The 16,780-nt window shown below is 32.4% G+C and overlaps 1 protein-coding gene across 7 annotated transcripts in view; it reads right to left on the bottom strand.

Moving 5' to 3' along the window:
- LOC129943443 (protein AF-10) overlaps positions 1-16,780 on the bottom strand; it is a 46,767-nt gene that overhangs the window by 26,560 nt on the left and 3,427 nt on the right. For all 7 annotated transcript variants that reach the window (XM_056052897.1, XM_056052898.1, XM_056052892.1 and 4 more), the window contains exons 2-6: positions 6,646-7,239; positions 6,389-6,585; positions 4,109-4,796; positions 3,883-4,048; positions 3,730-3,829 (exon numbers count right to left, since the gene is read on the bottom strand). In XM_056052897.1, coding sequence (XP_055908872.1) covers positions 3,730-3,829; positions 3,883-4,048; positions 4,109-4,796; positions 6,389-6,585; positions 6,646-7,000 — 1,506 coding nt within the window. In that variant the 5' untranslated portion in view covers positions 7,001-7,239. The remainder of the gene's footprint in view (positions 1-3,729; positions 3,830-3,882; positions 4,049-4,108; positions 4,797-6,388; positions 6,586-6,645; positions 7,240-16,780) is intronic.

Consider the following 16,780-nt stretch of genomic DNA (forward strand, 5'->3'; position numbering starts at 1 on the left):
ATTACTTAGTGCAAGAAGCAAAAAAAAAGTGTCACCCTGAAGAAGAAGCATTCACTGTCACTGATGTTTTTGCGCAAATTCAATTACAAGCATTACTGGATTTAACAGTGAAGCAGATCATTAAATCTAAAAATGATCTTGCTGAGCATTTAAAATCCTTTAATGCGCATATTTTATATCTGCGACTTATATCAAAGTGAGGCTGTGATCAGAGTTCTGCTCAAAGCAGATATAAAATGAATATGAACGATGCAGAATATAATGACGAAAATCTCTTTTCGGTAACTTTTGTTAGTTGACGATTTCTCTAAGAAAATTTTGTAGCGAAACCTAACGCCAAATTCAACAAGGTATTGCCGATTAATAAAATTTGTTTTTAAAAAAGAAAACACTAATTTAATAAACACTGAGGAGCAGGAAATGAAAGAAAACATTACTAACCTTCAGATGAATAGTTTTATAAATGTATTTACATAAAATTAAAAATTATTAAATTACGAAACTTTCATACATATCATGTTTTAGAGTTTTTTTTAAATTCTTTTTGTTCATTAGATGCTGTCCATAAAATAAAAAAAGAAGAAGGATTGAATAAACTGTACATTTATATTACTAAGTGTGTCCATCATGGACAGCCACTTTAACCTAACCTAACCTAACCTATTACTAGGTTTCAAAACGAATGCAATCAAATTTAAAAAATCACTTTAATTGTTTAAATTATGACTTTTAAAAACTTAATACGAATAGAGTGTACTAACTTTACCAAGTTTATTATTCGTTCTAAATGTAAAGTTACACTTTTTTTAAGCTCAGGTTAGCAAAATATTTTCGAAATAACATATTATTGCATATATAATCGATTTTATAAAAATAAAAAAAAAATTAAACGCACAATGAATAAAGTTCCGCTAGATTGGCAAAATTGCACACTGTGCGTTGCACCCATTGTGCCCATTTAACATCGAGAACATCGCGCGGTCCGTAAAAGTGATTGGCAGAACCCTAGGCAGTCTATTCCGCGCCGTGCACAAGAACTCGGCCCTTCGCAGACTTCAACTTGCCGAATTTCGCGTCGGGGTTACACCCGTACAAGATCCAACTGACCCAGGAGCTCCAAATGTGTGACGAAAGACAGCGCCATTTGTCGCTGACTGGGCTTCGAATCGTTTGGAAGAGACCACCAATTTTGGTCGAAAAATCATATTTAGTGAAGAGGCGAATTTTTGGATTAATGGCTGTGTTAACAAGCAAAATTGACGTACATGGGACGACGCGAGGTTCTCTAGGTGATAATGTATCCTCAAAAAGTTACCGTTTGGTTTGGATTTTGGGCCGGCCAGCGGCGTAATTGATCCGTACTTTTTTAAAAACTATGTTAGTGAGTTGTCATCGTCAGCAGCGAGCGCTACATAACGATGATAACTAATTTCTTGTGGCCCAAATTGAACCATATGGACCTAGACGACATGTGGTTTGAGCAGGGCGCGGCGGTGCTACGTGCCACACAGCAAGGCCACGACATCTACATACAACATCTACCCGCCCTTATTGAAAAACTTTATATAATTAATCAAAATGTACGTTTTTCCGTTAGACAATGGACACCTAACTTTCTCCTTTGAATTCTCTCCCAGAAAATCGCTATATTACTTAGCACTATAGTATTAAATATTGGTAATCTAAAAATATAATTTAAATTACAATGATATTAAAAAATGTTTTAATGTGCCCAAAAAAAATCAAAAACAAAATTCTCCCGAAATGTATTAGTATCATAAATATAGGTATTGCTAGAAGGCTAATTTTTAGAAGACCACACAGAAAGAGAGGTTCATTTGTTCAGATATTCTTCATTCAATTATTGAAAAAGTTTGAAAATAAATTAATTAATTAGTAATTCTCGTTGTACCTACAATTTTATCTTGATTAAACTGAAGTCTAACTTGTCTTTTTTTTGTAGCATCCTTTACACCAATTCTGATTTCAATTATTGAGATTTTACAAACAAAATTAAAATAGCTACATTTCTATGAATCAATTATTTATTATTATTAATTGTGTTTATGGTATTGTTTTTTTCTTTAGAGATTGTTGTTATATTTTAAATTATTCTATTTACTATTTACGTGTTCACAAGAGGCATCAGCTGAAATTTATGAATTCATGAAAACTGGAATCATTGAAATTCCAAAGTTCCTACAATTGATGTAGGTAAAGCTTATGCCTTAAAAAGATTATTCGGATAATTAATATTTCCTTATGTTATTTTATCTTATCTATACATTTGACTAATTGCACGAACTTCCAAAGGGCCGTTTTGTCTTCTTTAAAAACATATATCGTATACAAGGTAACACACTTGAAACGATTACTACAATTATATAAAACTAAGCAATTGCTCCTAAAAAGAATGGTTGTTTTCTTTTATTGTTTCAGGGATTAGGTCCATAAATAGATGTACTTTAGGAGTTGATGCGCCAACTAATTTATAATAGGTAGAAGACAATAATACTGACATTTTTAATAATTCATCTACTCAAAACTGTGAACTGTAATTTACACATTTTTCGAGTCAAAACTGGATTACCACAAGGATTACAATTAAACCACTAAATGACTAAAATAAATGTTTTTTTTAACCTGGAGAAGAGAATTAATTCATTCGAATCTCATTCGAGTAGATCAATATACGTAATGAATTAATCGTACTATGGTTAGGTTAGGCCAGTTTAATGGCCCATTGTGATACCACATGAATCTTGAGGCTTTCTCCTAAGCTCAATGAAACCAATTTGAGTCCCTTACAAAACCAGAGAGGCTGATTATGCTGATATGATCTAGATCGTTTAGATCGTTAAAGAAGAATTCTCCTAGGTAATTCTTGCGTTTTTGAGCTAGAGCAGGGCATGTACAGAAAAGATGAAGAATTGTTTCCTTCTCTTCCTCGTGCATACAGCTTCTGCAAAAGTTATTTGAGAATACGCCTAGTCGTTTGGCGTGCTTTCCTATTAGACAGTGTCCAGTCATGACACCTATTATCGAGCTTATATGCGATCTGCTTAGAGATAGCAAGCATCCTACTATACAAATCAATGAAATCCTATGAATGACTAATAAAAAACATATTAATGTTATGATCAATCAATGCTATAAAGCAGCCTTGTTATTAATTGCTTACATTTAAACATGATACATAAATAGAGCAACAAACGGCTGGGTTGAATTCTTAAAAATGCCTGATAATTAATAAAGATTTGTAAATTTCAGCGATCATCACTGCGTACTTCAAATAATACTAAATCGATATTTAATACAAATTTTAATATACACTCCGAAAACACATTCAAGAAGCACAATAATTTTGTAAATAATAATAAATTTGCAGTTTAACATTCCTGTCCATTTTCTTTAAGATTCATAAAAGTGAACATTACAAAAATTCTACATTTTTCCTATCTGGGTTGAAACACACAATACACTTTTGTATGCCTGTAGTATGGATTTGTCCGTTATCTGTTTAATTATCTTGGTTTAATTTTTGAAACGCTGATTCTATAAATCGTTTTAGTGGTAGGAACAGTAAACTCAATTTTTCTACAGCAAATGATTAGACCGAAGTGCATATTAAAATTGTTTGATTTATAATATTTTAATGATAAAAAAATATTCATTAATGTTATCCTCGATAGAATAGTGGTTAGTATCCCCTCAAAATCTTCTACTCACCTTCTTAGATAGCTTTTCACCTTCACCTTGATCAGAAGTTTTATCCAGAGGAAGTGGCGTTAATGTAACCGAAACATCTTTAATGATATCACGAAATGAACTGAAAAGATAACATTTCATAATCAATTTTCGAGTAGGAGTTTTTTTTCTTACTGATTTATATCGTTTGCATCTCCAAATATTCCAGCTTTGGAATCTGCCTTCCGTTTTTTACCAACAGAACCACCAGAATTCTTCATTGAGACTGTCAAAGACGATGCATTTGAAATGGAATCACTACCTGTGAAGGTATTATCTGTAGAGCTAGACGAAGTTTCCACTGAAAACAAATAACCATGAGTTAGTAAAGATAAATGCTTAGAATTAATATAATACTGACTTCCTATTTCCTTACGATTGGCAACGTTGGTTGAATTTTGACCGAATCCCGGTGTTCCTCCTACATTTCCAGCCAACATTGCAGTTCCACCACTGCCCAGCTCCCCAAAGTCTTTATTTTTAGTCTTATTTCCCTTCTCTCGTGAAGAAGATGACGTAGAAGAAGATAACAACTCTTTATCTTTATCTTTGCTTGAACTTATTTTGTTCAAATTTTTGTTATGCTTTTCCTTTTCTTTCGAACCTCCAGTGTTGTTATTGGACTTTGAAGTATTAGCGTTTAAGTTAACACTGATTCCAGCGCTCCCACTTATCGATGGAGTTTCATTAGTGCTTGATGCACCAACTAGAGAGCTTGGTCCACTGTTACCCGACACAGTATTATTAGTTGCACTTACATTTGATCCGGCACCACTTGAAGCACCCGAAGAAGATAACAGATTTGATTGTTTGGAAGCTGTTGAAGACTTCCTTTGCTTTGCCGAAGACAGTCCAACAATACCACTGGTAGAGGCAGAAGAACTTCCAACTGCATTTGTTATTTTGATGCTTGTTGCTGATGTTGAGGATGCTGTTGCACTAACAGTCGAGTCAATTTCTTTTTCTGGTGACGAACCAGAATCTGAACCGGAAGAATCATGAGTTATAGGTTTATAGGGTGGGATAGTTTTTACATTGCCACCTTTTTTCTGAAAACATTTATTAAATTCGTGTTTTACATCAAGTGTTTTAACCTATTGAGATTGAGTAATAAAAGTGCTATTTGCTTTAAGAATTTAATGTCGAGTAACTTGAAGCGTATATTGTATTATTGTAATTTCTAATCAAGAAAGATTATAGTATTTTTCCGAAATCAAATATTCTGTTTTAAACTTAGATATATAATTTTATAATATTATTATTATTAACCACCGAATTGCTTTAAAGGCAAGCACAATAGAATAAATACAAATATATGGGTTGGGTTCGAAATAAATATATGTATATAATATAATACTATATGTCAACATACTGTATGAACAAAATATAAGGATACAATTATTCATTTCAAAATTCTTTTACAAAAAAACTTGTTTACATTAGCAAAACTGAATATTTTCTTGTCGTAGGCAAGAAGGCACAATGTTTAAAATATAATTTCTGGGCCATCATCGTCGGAAACAACGCTAGAACATGTCTCAATTTCGAAACTAAATTATTTGAAATCTACGTAAATCGATAAGGAAGATTGCGGCCACCTCAGGAATAAATAAAATCATCAGTGTGTGTTATTTTGCAAAATAGACCCAAGCTACACCCAATACTGCAACGAAAGTGACTATCGTTTGCGAGAATCCTTCGCAATTACTATTTAGGGCAAAACACCCGACCCCTACTTCCAAATAATGCCTAAAGGCTATCGATGGAAAAGCTAAAAACAGTTTTGCCGAATAAACTGATCGGTAGATACAGAGACATACCATGGCGACATCAGTGGACAGGCCTCAGTATGCTATTACTTTTGATCGGGATACCTTAAATCAAAGGTTTACAATAGCAATCCTCGGATAATACGGATCAAAAAATTCGGAGAATTCTTTAAGCGCGTTGCCGTCTCGAAATCGCAAATATAAGAATCCGACTGCAATCTTTGTGCATTTAAAAAAAACTGTCATCATTTAGAGCATGTCATTTTCAAAAAATATGTATTATTATTCATTTTTTTGTAATTTATTATACTCTTCATTTAATGGATATAAAAATAAATACAAATTATTTAGTTTTGTTAATTAGAATTTCACAGTTGAAAATATTCTGCCGGACACCCTTTGGTAATATTCTTAATAAACATGTTTTTTCGTTATCCTTATATTTTGAAAAACGGTGTTATGACGTATAGGATTTGTTTGATACAGTAGTCTAAACACATTGCTTCAAAAAAACAGAACTTAGGAAACATAGCATTATGACTATACAATATCATACAAAATATTGATTATATTATCATTATATTTTGATTGGGTTGAGCATTTTTAAAAAATGAGTCTTATCATTAAATTTGTATTTATTGGACAAAAGACTTAAAGCCTGTAGAATGGAGGTTAGGGCATAGGACTGAAAAATGAATGCAACCCCAAGCCTTAAATTTAAGGTAACGATTAATCCTCTTCGACAAGGGAATCGACATACCGTTTGGAATTAACATACTATATTAAGTATCATGCATACAAGTATAATTTTTGTATTATTATTAAAGTATAATATTTCTGTTCTGTTTACAGTTCGTAGGGTTCAATCTTACCAATTTACTATAATGATGCTGGCAGTATCCACAGTACTTGACGTTGTCCAAATAATTCCCAGCCTCTTCACACAAGAGACCTAAACTCTGAGCGCAGGTAACATGAAATTGTTGTTTGCAATTGAATTTATTACATTGCATGCATGCTCCAACATTAGCTCTATTCGGCTTTCCAATCTCTTGGCAGATATAACAAGCTGAAAAGATATGAATATCAAATTTAATTTTTGGAAACACGATAGAAAATTTACAATTACTTTTTGCATATCTCTCTGATGGGATTAATTGCAAAATGATCGGCTCCATTGTTGTGACATTTCCAAATCGTACCTCTGGTATGTATAAAGCGCATACAACATGTGCCCAGCCCTGGTTATCAGTGCGTTTAAGAGCTCCATCGCGGGACGGACACAATTCACAACGCACACGAGCCGGGCGTTCTTGACTTTCACATTTTCGGCAAAACCAAGGTCCGGTTGGAACCGTCACAATTCCATAGCAAGCTTGATGTACAGCTACTGTACAATTTTGGCCATCGCAATATACAAGTGGGTTCTCTGGCCATCCCCGCTCGTCTGAACAAACACAACATCCACCGACCATCTCCTTCATTCTGGCCTATTCTTCAGATGTTTATCTTGCTCGCTTCATAACAAACGGATCCGTAAACGTTATTGTATAATAAATTGTGTGCCTTCCCCAAATGTATGTAAAAACAAAAAATAAATAAAGATAAGTATAAGCAGAAAGGCTTATTGTCTTCTCTTTCCAAAATATGATTTGTCTTATCGGATGGCGTTTGGAAGATAAATTTCTTCACGGGATGTATTGTTTTCTTAAAGGTGATTTATCTGAAGTAGAAAGAAAAGGGAGAATGTATACATATGTTTTTCACAATTGATAATCAACTGTAGTTTAAATATAACAATCAACTGAAGTCTCTACGAAATTTTGTAGTTATTCTTAAGCAATATTTACTAAAGTATTTATTCCACGCAACTACCGACTAACTTTCGATCATTTTCTGCATTTTCTCCCTAGTGCTTTCAAATCTATCTGGTTTTAAAACTGTTTTTTTTTTCTTTTTACTTTGACTGTTGTAAACTAGTGCATTTATTATGACATGCTGATAAAAGGGATCCGCTTTATTTTCCAAACACTTTTACCTCCAAATTATTGAAAAAAGTTATTAAGAATGTAAGCAAAGAATTAAAAACATTCGTAAAATCTCAAAAGTGGAAGCTGGTTTTGTGAAAACATAACAACATGATTAATTGAATTCCAAAGCAGTTGTTTTCGCGCTATTGCTAGTCAATGTTCTTGAAAATAGAATAATCTCGAATGATAATCATTAATCAAATTCTATAGGCGTAGTTTTCACATTAACATTAACATTAACATTAACATTAACATTAACATTAACATTAACATTAACATTAACATTAACATTAACATTAACATTAACATTAACATTAACATTAACATTAACATTAACATTAACATTAACATTAACATTAACATTAACATTAACATTAACATTAACATTAACATTAACATTAACATTAACATTAACATTAACATTAACATTAACATTAACATTAACATTAACATTAACATTAACATTAACATTAACATTAACATTAACATTAACATTAACATTAACATTAACATTAACATTAACATTAACATTAACATTAACATTAACATTAACATTTACATTGTACTCTCCAATAGAGCTGTTCAAAAAGCATTAAATAAGCCAAAAAAGGTCTTGAAGTGAATGAAAATTAACAAAGCCTCATCTGTCCCCCGCATATGACAACACGTCGCTGATGGTAGCAGTAATTTCAAGGTAGTCAAGGAGATCATCTACCTTAGAACAAACCTGAATTTCAAGAACGATATTTAAGTGGAAATCCGACAAAACCTAGCGAACCGCTAGCTACATCGATTTAGCTAAACAAATAGTTTCAAACCTCCTTCGTCAAAAGAAAAAGTGCCCTAACAAGTAGACGATAAATTAAAAATGTGAATTGACACTGATAAATATTGAGTAAAAAAATAAAGGGAAGATTTAATCGTGAATTTTACGAGCTACATCAAGATGTCCATGCAGTCCAAAAACCCAACACACTCCACCACCACATTGACCGAATGTCTATTGAAATTTTGTTTTTTTGCTATAATCAAAATAATACATGGAAATCGTAACTCTTATCCTCAATAATTCTAAAGCAAATTATTGAATTTTATTTTTATCTGATTAATTGATTAAGTATTATATTTATACTCAATATTTAACTTTTAAAATTATATAATATTATGGTTTTATAACCGCCATTTGAAAAAGCGCTATATTTCGTGGGTAATTGCATACTGAAATACTGCTTACTCAGGAAAATTATATGAAAAATTCCAATTCCAAAAAATAAATTAATTTTGGTAGTTCACCGAATAATTTTAAAAATGATCCTTATATTAGGTGGCGCAACAGTCCATAAAGAACCGGGGCCTAGTGACTTACAACTCTCAACCATTCCTGTGTGCGAGTAATGTTGTCAGATATGGAAGGAACCTACAGTTTATATGCCGAATTCGAACGGCTAATTTGAGAAAGCACTGGCAGGGATTGAACCCAAGACCCCTTGTATGACAGTCCAACGCACTAACCACCACGCTACGGGTACTACCACATACTCCTTATGTTGTAAAAATAATTGATTTTTTTAAAATATACAATTTGTATGGAGACAATACGATACACCTCCTATACCTACATTTTTTGCTTCGAATTATGACCTTTAGATCCTGTTAGGTATTAAAAAAATTTCAAATTTTGGCTTTGTCAGAATTTAGTGCTTTCTATGATTGCCTGTATAAATTTTTTCTTCATAAAATGTATGTTCTACAAGTTTTAAGCATTAATTGAATACATTTTGTAGGCAGTTTTTTCTTATTTTTAATTGTATATTATACCTGATCTATGAAACTATCCACTATTAAGGTTTTATATTAAGAACGCAGAGCAATCATTTCAATAACAGATTCAATGTATTGATTTACTATGCATTTTATAATTTGTATTTAAATATTTCGCTATAATAATTCTAAGGCCATTAAACTACGAATAAAAAGAACATACAGTGCCGAGCAAAAGTTATGGTACCAGTGTGGTTTTTCTTAATAAATGAGTTGTATAAATGATATTAAGACAAAATTTTCAATTTATGTTTTTATATATTCAAGTTTAAGTTTACTAAACGAATTAATACAAGAAAAACAAAAATATCCTTCAAGGATCTTAAAAAAGTTTAAATAAAAATATTAGTTCATAAAAACAAAAGTGAAAAAGTCTTGGTAGGAAGAGAGTTTAATTCCGTTTCAAATGTCTTATGTTAAGAATATGATTACCTAATATTTTGTGGGAAAACATTTGAACTTAATAACCTCTTTGTAACGATTTGTCATATAGGCCCTATGAATTCCCGTTTCTCTAAGACATCGTTTTAGAAAGCTAGACTGGGAAGACAAAGGATTGAACATAAATGGCAAATGTCTCTCAAACCTCCGATTTGCCGATGACATTATAATTATCGCAAACAGCAGTGAAGAACTTCAAACGATGCTGAACGAACTGTGCTCGGAATGCGGAAATATTGGGTTGTCAACAAATCAACAGAAAACTAAAATTATGACAAATGGTGCTTATGATCCAGTTAGTGTTAATAACAATATATTAGAATACGTTGAAGACTACATATATCTTGGTCAGGTTATCTCATTCAAAGACAAACAAAAAAAGGATATAGAGCAGCGAATGACGAACGCTTGGAGGCAGTTCTGGAACGTCAAGCATAGAATAAAACAAGGAAATATGTGTTTGACTCAACAGTTCTTCCAGTCCTCACCTATGGGTGCCATACTTGGCAAGTCACGAAAAACACTGAAATGAAACTCCAATCATGTCAGAGAGCAATGGAGAGAGCTATTTTGAACGTTCATATTGCCCAGCAAATTAACCATCAAAATATAAGAAGTCAAACTTATTTTGAAGACGTTAGACACAGGCTTAAGAAACTCAAATGGGAATGGGCAGGACATGTAATACGTACACCTGATAATCTATGGACAAAATTAGTAACCGAATGGATACCCTTAGAAAGCAAAAGAAGCGTATGTGGACAACATAAACGCTGGAAGGATGACATCCGAAAAATATGCCCACTTTATTGGAGAGAAGCACTAGATAGAAGAAGATGGAGAAGTCTGGGGGAGGCTTATGCTCAGATAACCTAAAATTATACCTCTCTTTTCAAATGATGTATATATTTAAATTAGTTTTAAACCTTTATTGAATTATTTGTTTCTTGTAATTTAATTAATTTTACGTACACATACTTGTTTAAATGTAATGTAAATATATTTAATCAAATGATTATTATAAAATTATTGTACATTTTAAAGTATTAATGAGTGAATAAAGCTTGGAATAATAATAATAATAATAAGACATCCTATAAACGTTTGATTAGATTAAGATCTCGACTTTTGGGGGTGTAACAAGCATATGGGGCGTGTTGTAGGTGACCCACAACTTAACATCTATAGCCTTATGCTTGGGACCGTTATCCTTTTGAAAGTTAAATGTGTCTACGGTCCCAAGTTTCTCTGCACTTTGTTTTTCTTTTCCTTTGAAATGTTTAAATATACCTCTTTATTTATAATTTCTTCATTAATTTTCAAATTCCCGACATCACAGGATGACACTACCATACCATTACACCACCGCCAGTGTTTTACAGTTTTAATTCTTTTTTTAGCCAAAATGTTAAACTTCAACTCGTTAAATATATTACTTTGTCCTAAAATTTATTTGTATACGTACAGGTTCACTCTTTTTTCTTTATTTATTTTACTAACGAACGGCTTTTTACCAGGTGTGCACGACTTAAACCCAGATCTCTGGAGCGATCTTGCAATTGTACACGGAGAAAATGCATGCAAAACGAAAAAAAAAACAAAGCCACAGGACAGTTATAAATTTTAACAGTTAAAACTCGTAAAGTGCAGAACTATCTAGACTTTTGCACTAATTTTTTCATTATTTTTTTTGATTGATTTGTAAAACAAATAATTAGGTTTTCTCATTATAAATAACTTGATGCTTAAGTTTTCTTTTCTTTCAAATTTTGTAATAAGAGCACTTTGAGTACCTTGACTTATGATCGACACTGTACATACCAAAATCAAAACCAAATCATGGTGTTTTCTTTCAACAAAATTCAGATCGTTATACTGATTTTTTAGACACAACACATTGGAGCGGTTGATGATATTCTTCAAAAATAAATACCTGATCAAACAAAAACTATATATATAGACAACAACATTACTGCTTGATACAAATTAAATGGAAGAAAAAATCTTTGTTGTCAGTACGGCAACAAGGCCGTTGACCTTTATAAATACATTTTGTAAGCACGTGTGTACCTTTCCAATCTCGTATACATAAAACAATAAGTGATACAACAACACAACATTAAAAAGGGCAACTTCAGAGTTTGAAATATTCCGCGAGAATAAATATGGAGTACATGGATGATGTGTGCTGAAACTGAAATAGAACATGTCTCCGAGAAGAAGGCTTGATTGCAATGGTAATGGATGAAGATGAAGAGCTACAGTAACGACAAATACCATGTGATTAAATAGAATGAGGTCAAGAGAAATGGAAATGAAGAGGAAACAGAAAAAGTGTTCGTTTCTTATGTAAGTGAATGTGAACGAAATTTTGTCTATGTGTTAAATATCTTTTACTTTTTATACCGTCGTACTGGGTCTGTACTGATGGAAGTACATTACTATAAGCATAATAATTACACTTGGGAATAGTGCAATGAACTGCTGCACAACATTTTGTTTGTATTTATATGTTCTTAATTGGTATTACAAGTCACAAAATACATACATTTTTAACGAAAATATAATTGAATAGAAAGAAGTAATTGTTAAGAACTTTATTTTCGTTTTTATCACGACTTTTTGAATTCATAAACCTAAAATAATTTAATACTTATGAAGTTAAAAAAAAAATCAAAGAATTTTAGAGTCAGATTGGAAGCGAGAAGAATAGCCTAGTTTAAATAAATATGATGAACGTGAAGTAGGAAGCATTGTGAAGACGGTCCACATTATTTAATTTCATGCGGAAGTTTAGTAAAAACAAAGATTAATATATATTGAGAGACGTACTTAATTTTTCAGTGAGTGCACTAAACTAGGTTAAAATGCATAACACTTGATAATTAAATTCGGGTTTCATGGACCTTCACGATCAAAGGTAAAATAAGTATCAAATGCAAAATTAATTTTGTAAATTATGAATGAACCCATCCCTCTATTCTAATTCAAACACATTTATCCCAGTAAATGCTCTTTAAGAATTGAACAGAGACAAAAATGACTTAAACGGTCTCCACCAAATTCAGAATCAATGTCAAATTTGTTTAATATTATAAAAATATGAAATTTCACGTTTCTTTACGTTCCATACAATCTGATAAAAATCACCTATACAATTAAATTTGTCTCCATTTTATCAAATTTTCAAATTGGATAAATTGGTGCAGCTACCTGTGGCGTAAACTTAAAAAAAACTACATAGCCAAAAACACGGTTAAAAGTAAACAAAAAATGAATGGTATTCCACATATTCCCAGATATGGGTGAAGCCGATAAAGGTGTTCCCAGTACACTTTAAATTGTAAAGTAAATGTATGTAAATACAATGACGGGCAAAACAACACGCAAAAGGTAATAACCCCTTGAGTGCCTGTACATTTTGCGAGCTTCAGAAAAATAAGGAAGGATGTCAGAGAAGATATTGGGACACATTGGCTTTAAAGTTGAAAACTTTAAAATGAGAGGGAAAAACAGAGTTGACAAAAGCATTCCGCATTCTCGATGTGCAGGTCAGAAGGGGTGAACAATTTCTTGCACCATCGGAGAAATCTTAAGCACTTAACAGCTTTTTGGCAATATCAAACATGTGATCATTCTATAAAAGGTGATCTGTGTTACACATACTGAGTACTGAAAGTTTCCTTGATGCAAGTTCTACTCATAGATAGGAGACAGCATTGAGTTTTCGAAGCATTAAATTCTACACGGTTTTTGATTCCCCATTGGACAATGCTGCCAAGATCAGATTTTATTGCGCTTATCATACGCTGCCGTTGAAGTTCCACATCCGAAGGAAAAGGATGTGAATCTAAAAACGAATATGAAAAGCTGAGGGTACTATCATCTTTATTAGAAGTGGTAGACAAGAGGTCGTTTATGAATATGAGGAAGAGAGTCGGAGACAAAACGAAGCCCTGTGGGACACCAGCATTGTTTGAGTCTCAGATTTGAAACGATCCAACAAAACTTTTATTGAGCGGTAAGAAAGGTAGTTTTAATTTATCGAAGAAGAGATTCATCAATACCAAAAGCACGCATTTCCGATAAGAGAGCTTGGTGCCAAACTCTATCAATTGCTTTTGAAATATCAATTGCAATAATCTTACTTCCTCCGAAACGATATAAAGATTTGCTCGACTGTTCAGTGAGATAAACGATGAGATAACCAGTGCACCTATCGCTACTAAGCAATACTGCCGGTTATAAGGAAGCTTCCATTGTTAGAGACATTTCTTAAGCTTATAATCATCGTTTTCATGACCTTGGAAAGAGGGAAAGTGAGTGCAATCACACGTTAGAGGGGTAGTAGAATTCACCTTTTTTAGTAACAGGCGGAACAAAGAGGAGAGTAAAAAAAGTTAGAAAGCTAGGTATTACCACGTTTCAGGGTGTTCTTAAGGATCCCCTCATTTTTAAATTCAATATGAAAAAAGCTTTCATTATATGCAATGATACCAGTCCCATTAATTGTAGTACATGGTGGAAAAGAGTAAGAACCAACAAAGATCGCACTTGTATTCATAATTTTGTTAAAAATAAAATATGAACTGAAATTGATTCGCTAAATTATAAAGGGAAGTATACAAAGCAGAATCTGTATTTAATAATGACAATTGTAGAACTGTAAGCTCCTGCAGAATCTTTTATGTCTTAATTTATTTTAAATGAAAACTTATATAGGTCACAAGTTTCTTAGTGCTAGATAATCCATTGCCAAAATTAATTTCATAACAAAACAAAATAAAACATTATTTAAACTTAGCACGCTAGATTTATGTCGTTGACTGTGTTAACCAATACCAGTTAAAATAATTTAAATAATATAAGACCAAAACTTCAGTAATAAACATTAAGTTTCTGCTACAAGTTAAGTCATTATATAATAAATTGTCAACATTCTTAAAACTAATCCTATTTTTGTTTTCTGCTTTAGTGAAAAATTTCTTTTTTTTGGGGCGACTTTCCATTACCGCAACACGAATTTCCTTCTGATTTTTGTTTTACAGTTAAGTAGGGGTCTCAATAGAACATGTTTTTAATATTATTAAGGCGAGGAAAAAACTTGAAGTCATATAAAAAAATATTTTCTTTTTCGGACTTAACCCCACTTTTTTGTATTGCATTTTTTTAGTCTGACACAAGTTTTTTTTAATTGATAGCACTGCGTACTAACAACTAGGAATGTAAGCAACCCCCTGCTTGGGATCACTATAAGATTTGGGGTGGGTACAAGTTTGATTATATGCAAAGTACTTTTTGCATTTGAGCACCAAAATCAAAGAAATCCCACCAAAAAAAAGCAACATTGAACGAAAAACAGGGAATAAATGTCAAAACAACAATTTGTGCGTGATTTATATGTAAAAAAGTGAACTTTGAAAAAATTGATGTAATGTAGTTATTATTTTTTTGAACATACCTATCAAATAAAAAAATCGCGAGTCCAAATTCGTTCTGCGGTAATGGAAAGTTGAGCCATTCATTTTTTCGACATTCAGCTATTGATGCATTTAAACTATACCGACTTTTTTAGCTTAACTTGCCTTTAAAGGCGAAGGAATTTTAACACGGGGTCACGGGTAGATTTGTGACTAAAACTAATAAATAAATATCGTAATTTTAATGTGAGGATACTTTTATTTGTTTTTTTTTTTTTTTAAATTAATTTTTAAAGATTCACTTCACACACGCAAAAATAGTTTACTTTGAAATTTATTCGCAATTTGTTTGTTTTAGTGATGTCATACTTGATTTTTGTGGGGGTTTTTGTTATAAATTTTGTTTTGCATTATAAATACTAGATAATAAATATTTTGTAAAAACAAAAATTATTAATGATTTGAATCTTCAAATGCAAAAGAATCCTTGCATTGGTATAACCAACCTCGCACCCGCCCCAAATCCTTTATAAAATTCCATAGGAAGTTATTGTAATGGGTCCGATTTGTCAAATTGAAAATTTTGACATTTCTCGACGTTTCAAGGTCCCTAGAGTCGAAATAAAAGATTTTTAGAAAGATGTCTGTGCGTGCGTGTGTACGTACAGCTGTCAACAAAATAATAGCAGCGCTACTTTTTTCTCATTTCTTTTTATCATATCTTCTTTGTTATTGCTTTTTTTTCTCTAACTTTAGCTTTTTCTGAAACTCTTATTCTACGCTTTCATTATCACCATCAATCATATCAATATGCATTATATCAATAAAATAACGGCCCTTTGTTTAAAAAATTCTCAATTTTGGACACACAAAATAATAGCAGCAGTTTTATAAATATTCAAAAAATTAACATTTATTCAATAATTTCACCAAATTTTATAATTAATATAATTTATTTAACATATTAATATTTTGTACAATAACCCTTCACTTTCATAACATCACCACATCTTCATGGTATTGAAGTCACCAGTTTATTGCACCGCTCTATGGGTATTCGCCTCCACACACTTTGAACAGTCCACAATTCTGCCTGATTTTTGGGGTTGTGCTTGCCAACGCCACGTTTAACATCCCCCACAAATGCTCAATGGGATTCAGGTCTGGAGATTGCGCTGGCCAATCTAAGAGCTGTATATCCTTACGCGGGAACCACTCTTTCGCACTACGGCTTGTGTGCTTTAGGTCATTGTCTTGCTGGAAGACCCATCTGAGAGGCATGTCTTCTTAAGCGTAAAACAGTACACTTTCTCCAAAATTTGGACATACGCTTGTTGATCCATTATGCCATCAATTTTTTTATGGGCCCAACACCATCGTACGAAAAACAACCCCAAACCATAATTTTGCTGCCTCCATGCTTGACTGTTTTCATGGTGTATTTTGGTTGGAACTCTGTGTTCGGTGGACGCCAAACAAAATTTCTAGACCCAATGCCACCAAAAAGAACGATTTTGCTTTCGTCTGAAAACAAGACGTTCCGCCACTTCTC

This window comes from Eupeodes corollae, chromosome 1, assembly GCF_945859685.1.
Source record: "Eupeodes corollae chromosome 1, idEupCoro1.1, whole genome shotgun sequence".
In the NCBI taxonomy this organism is placed as follows: domain Eukaryota; kingdom Metazoa; phylum Arthropoda; class Insecta; order Diptera; family Syrphidae; genus Eupeodes; species Eupeodes corollae.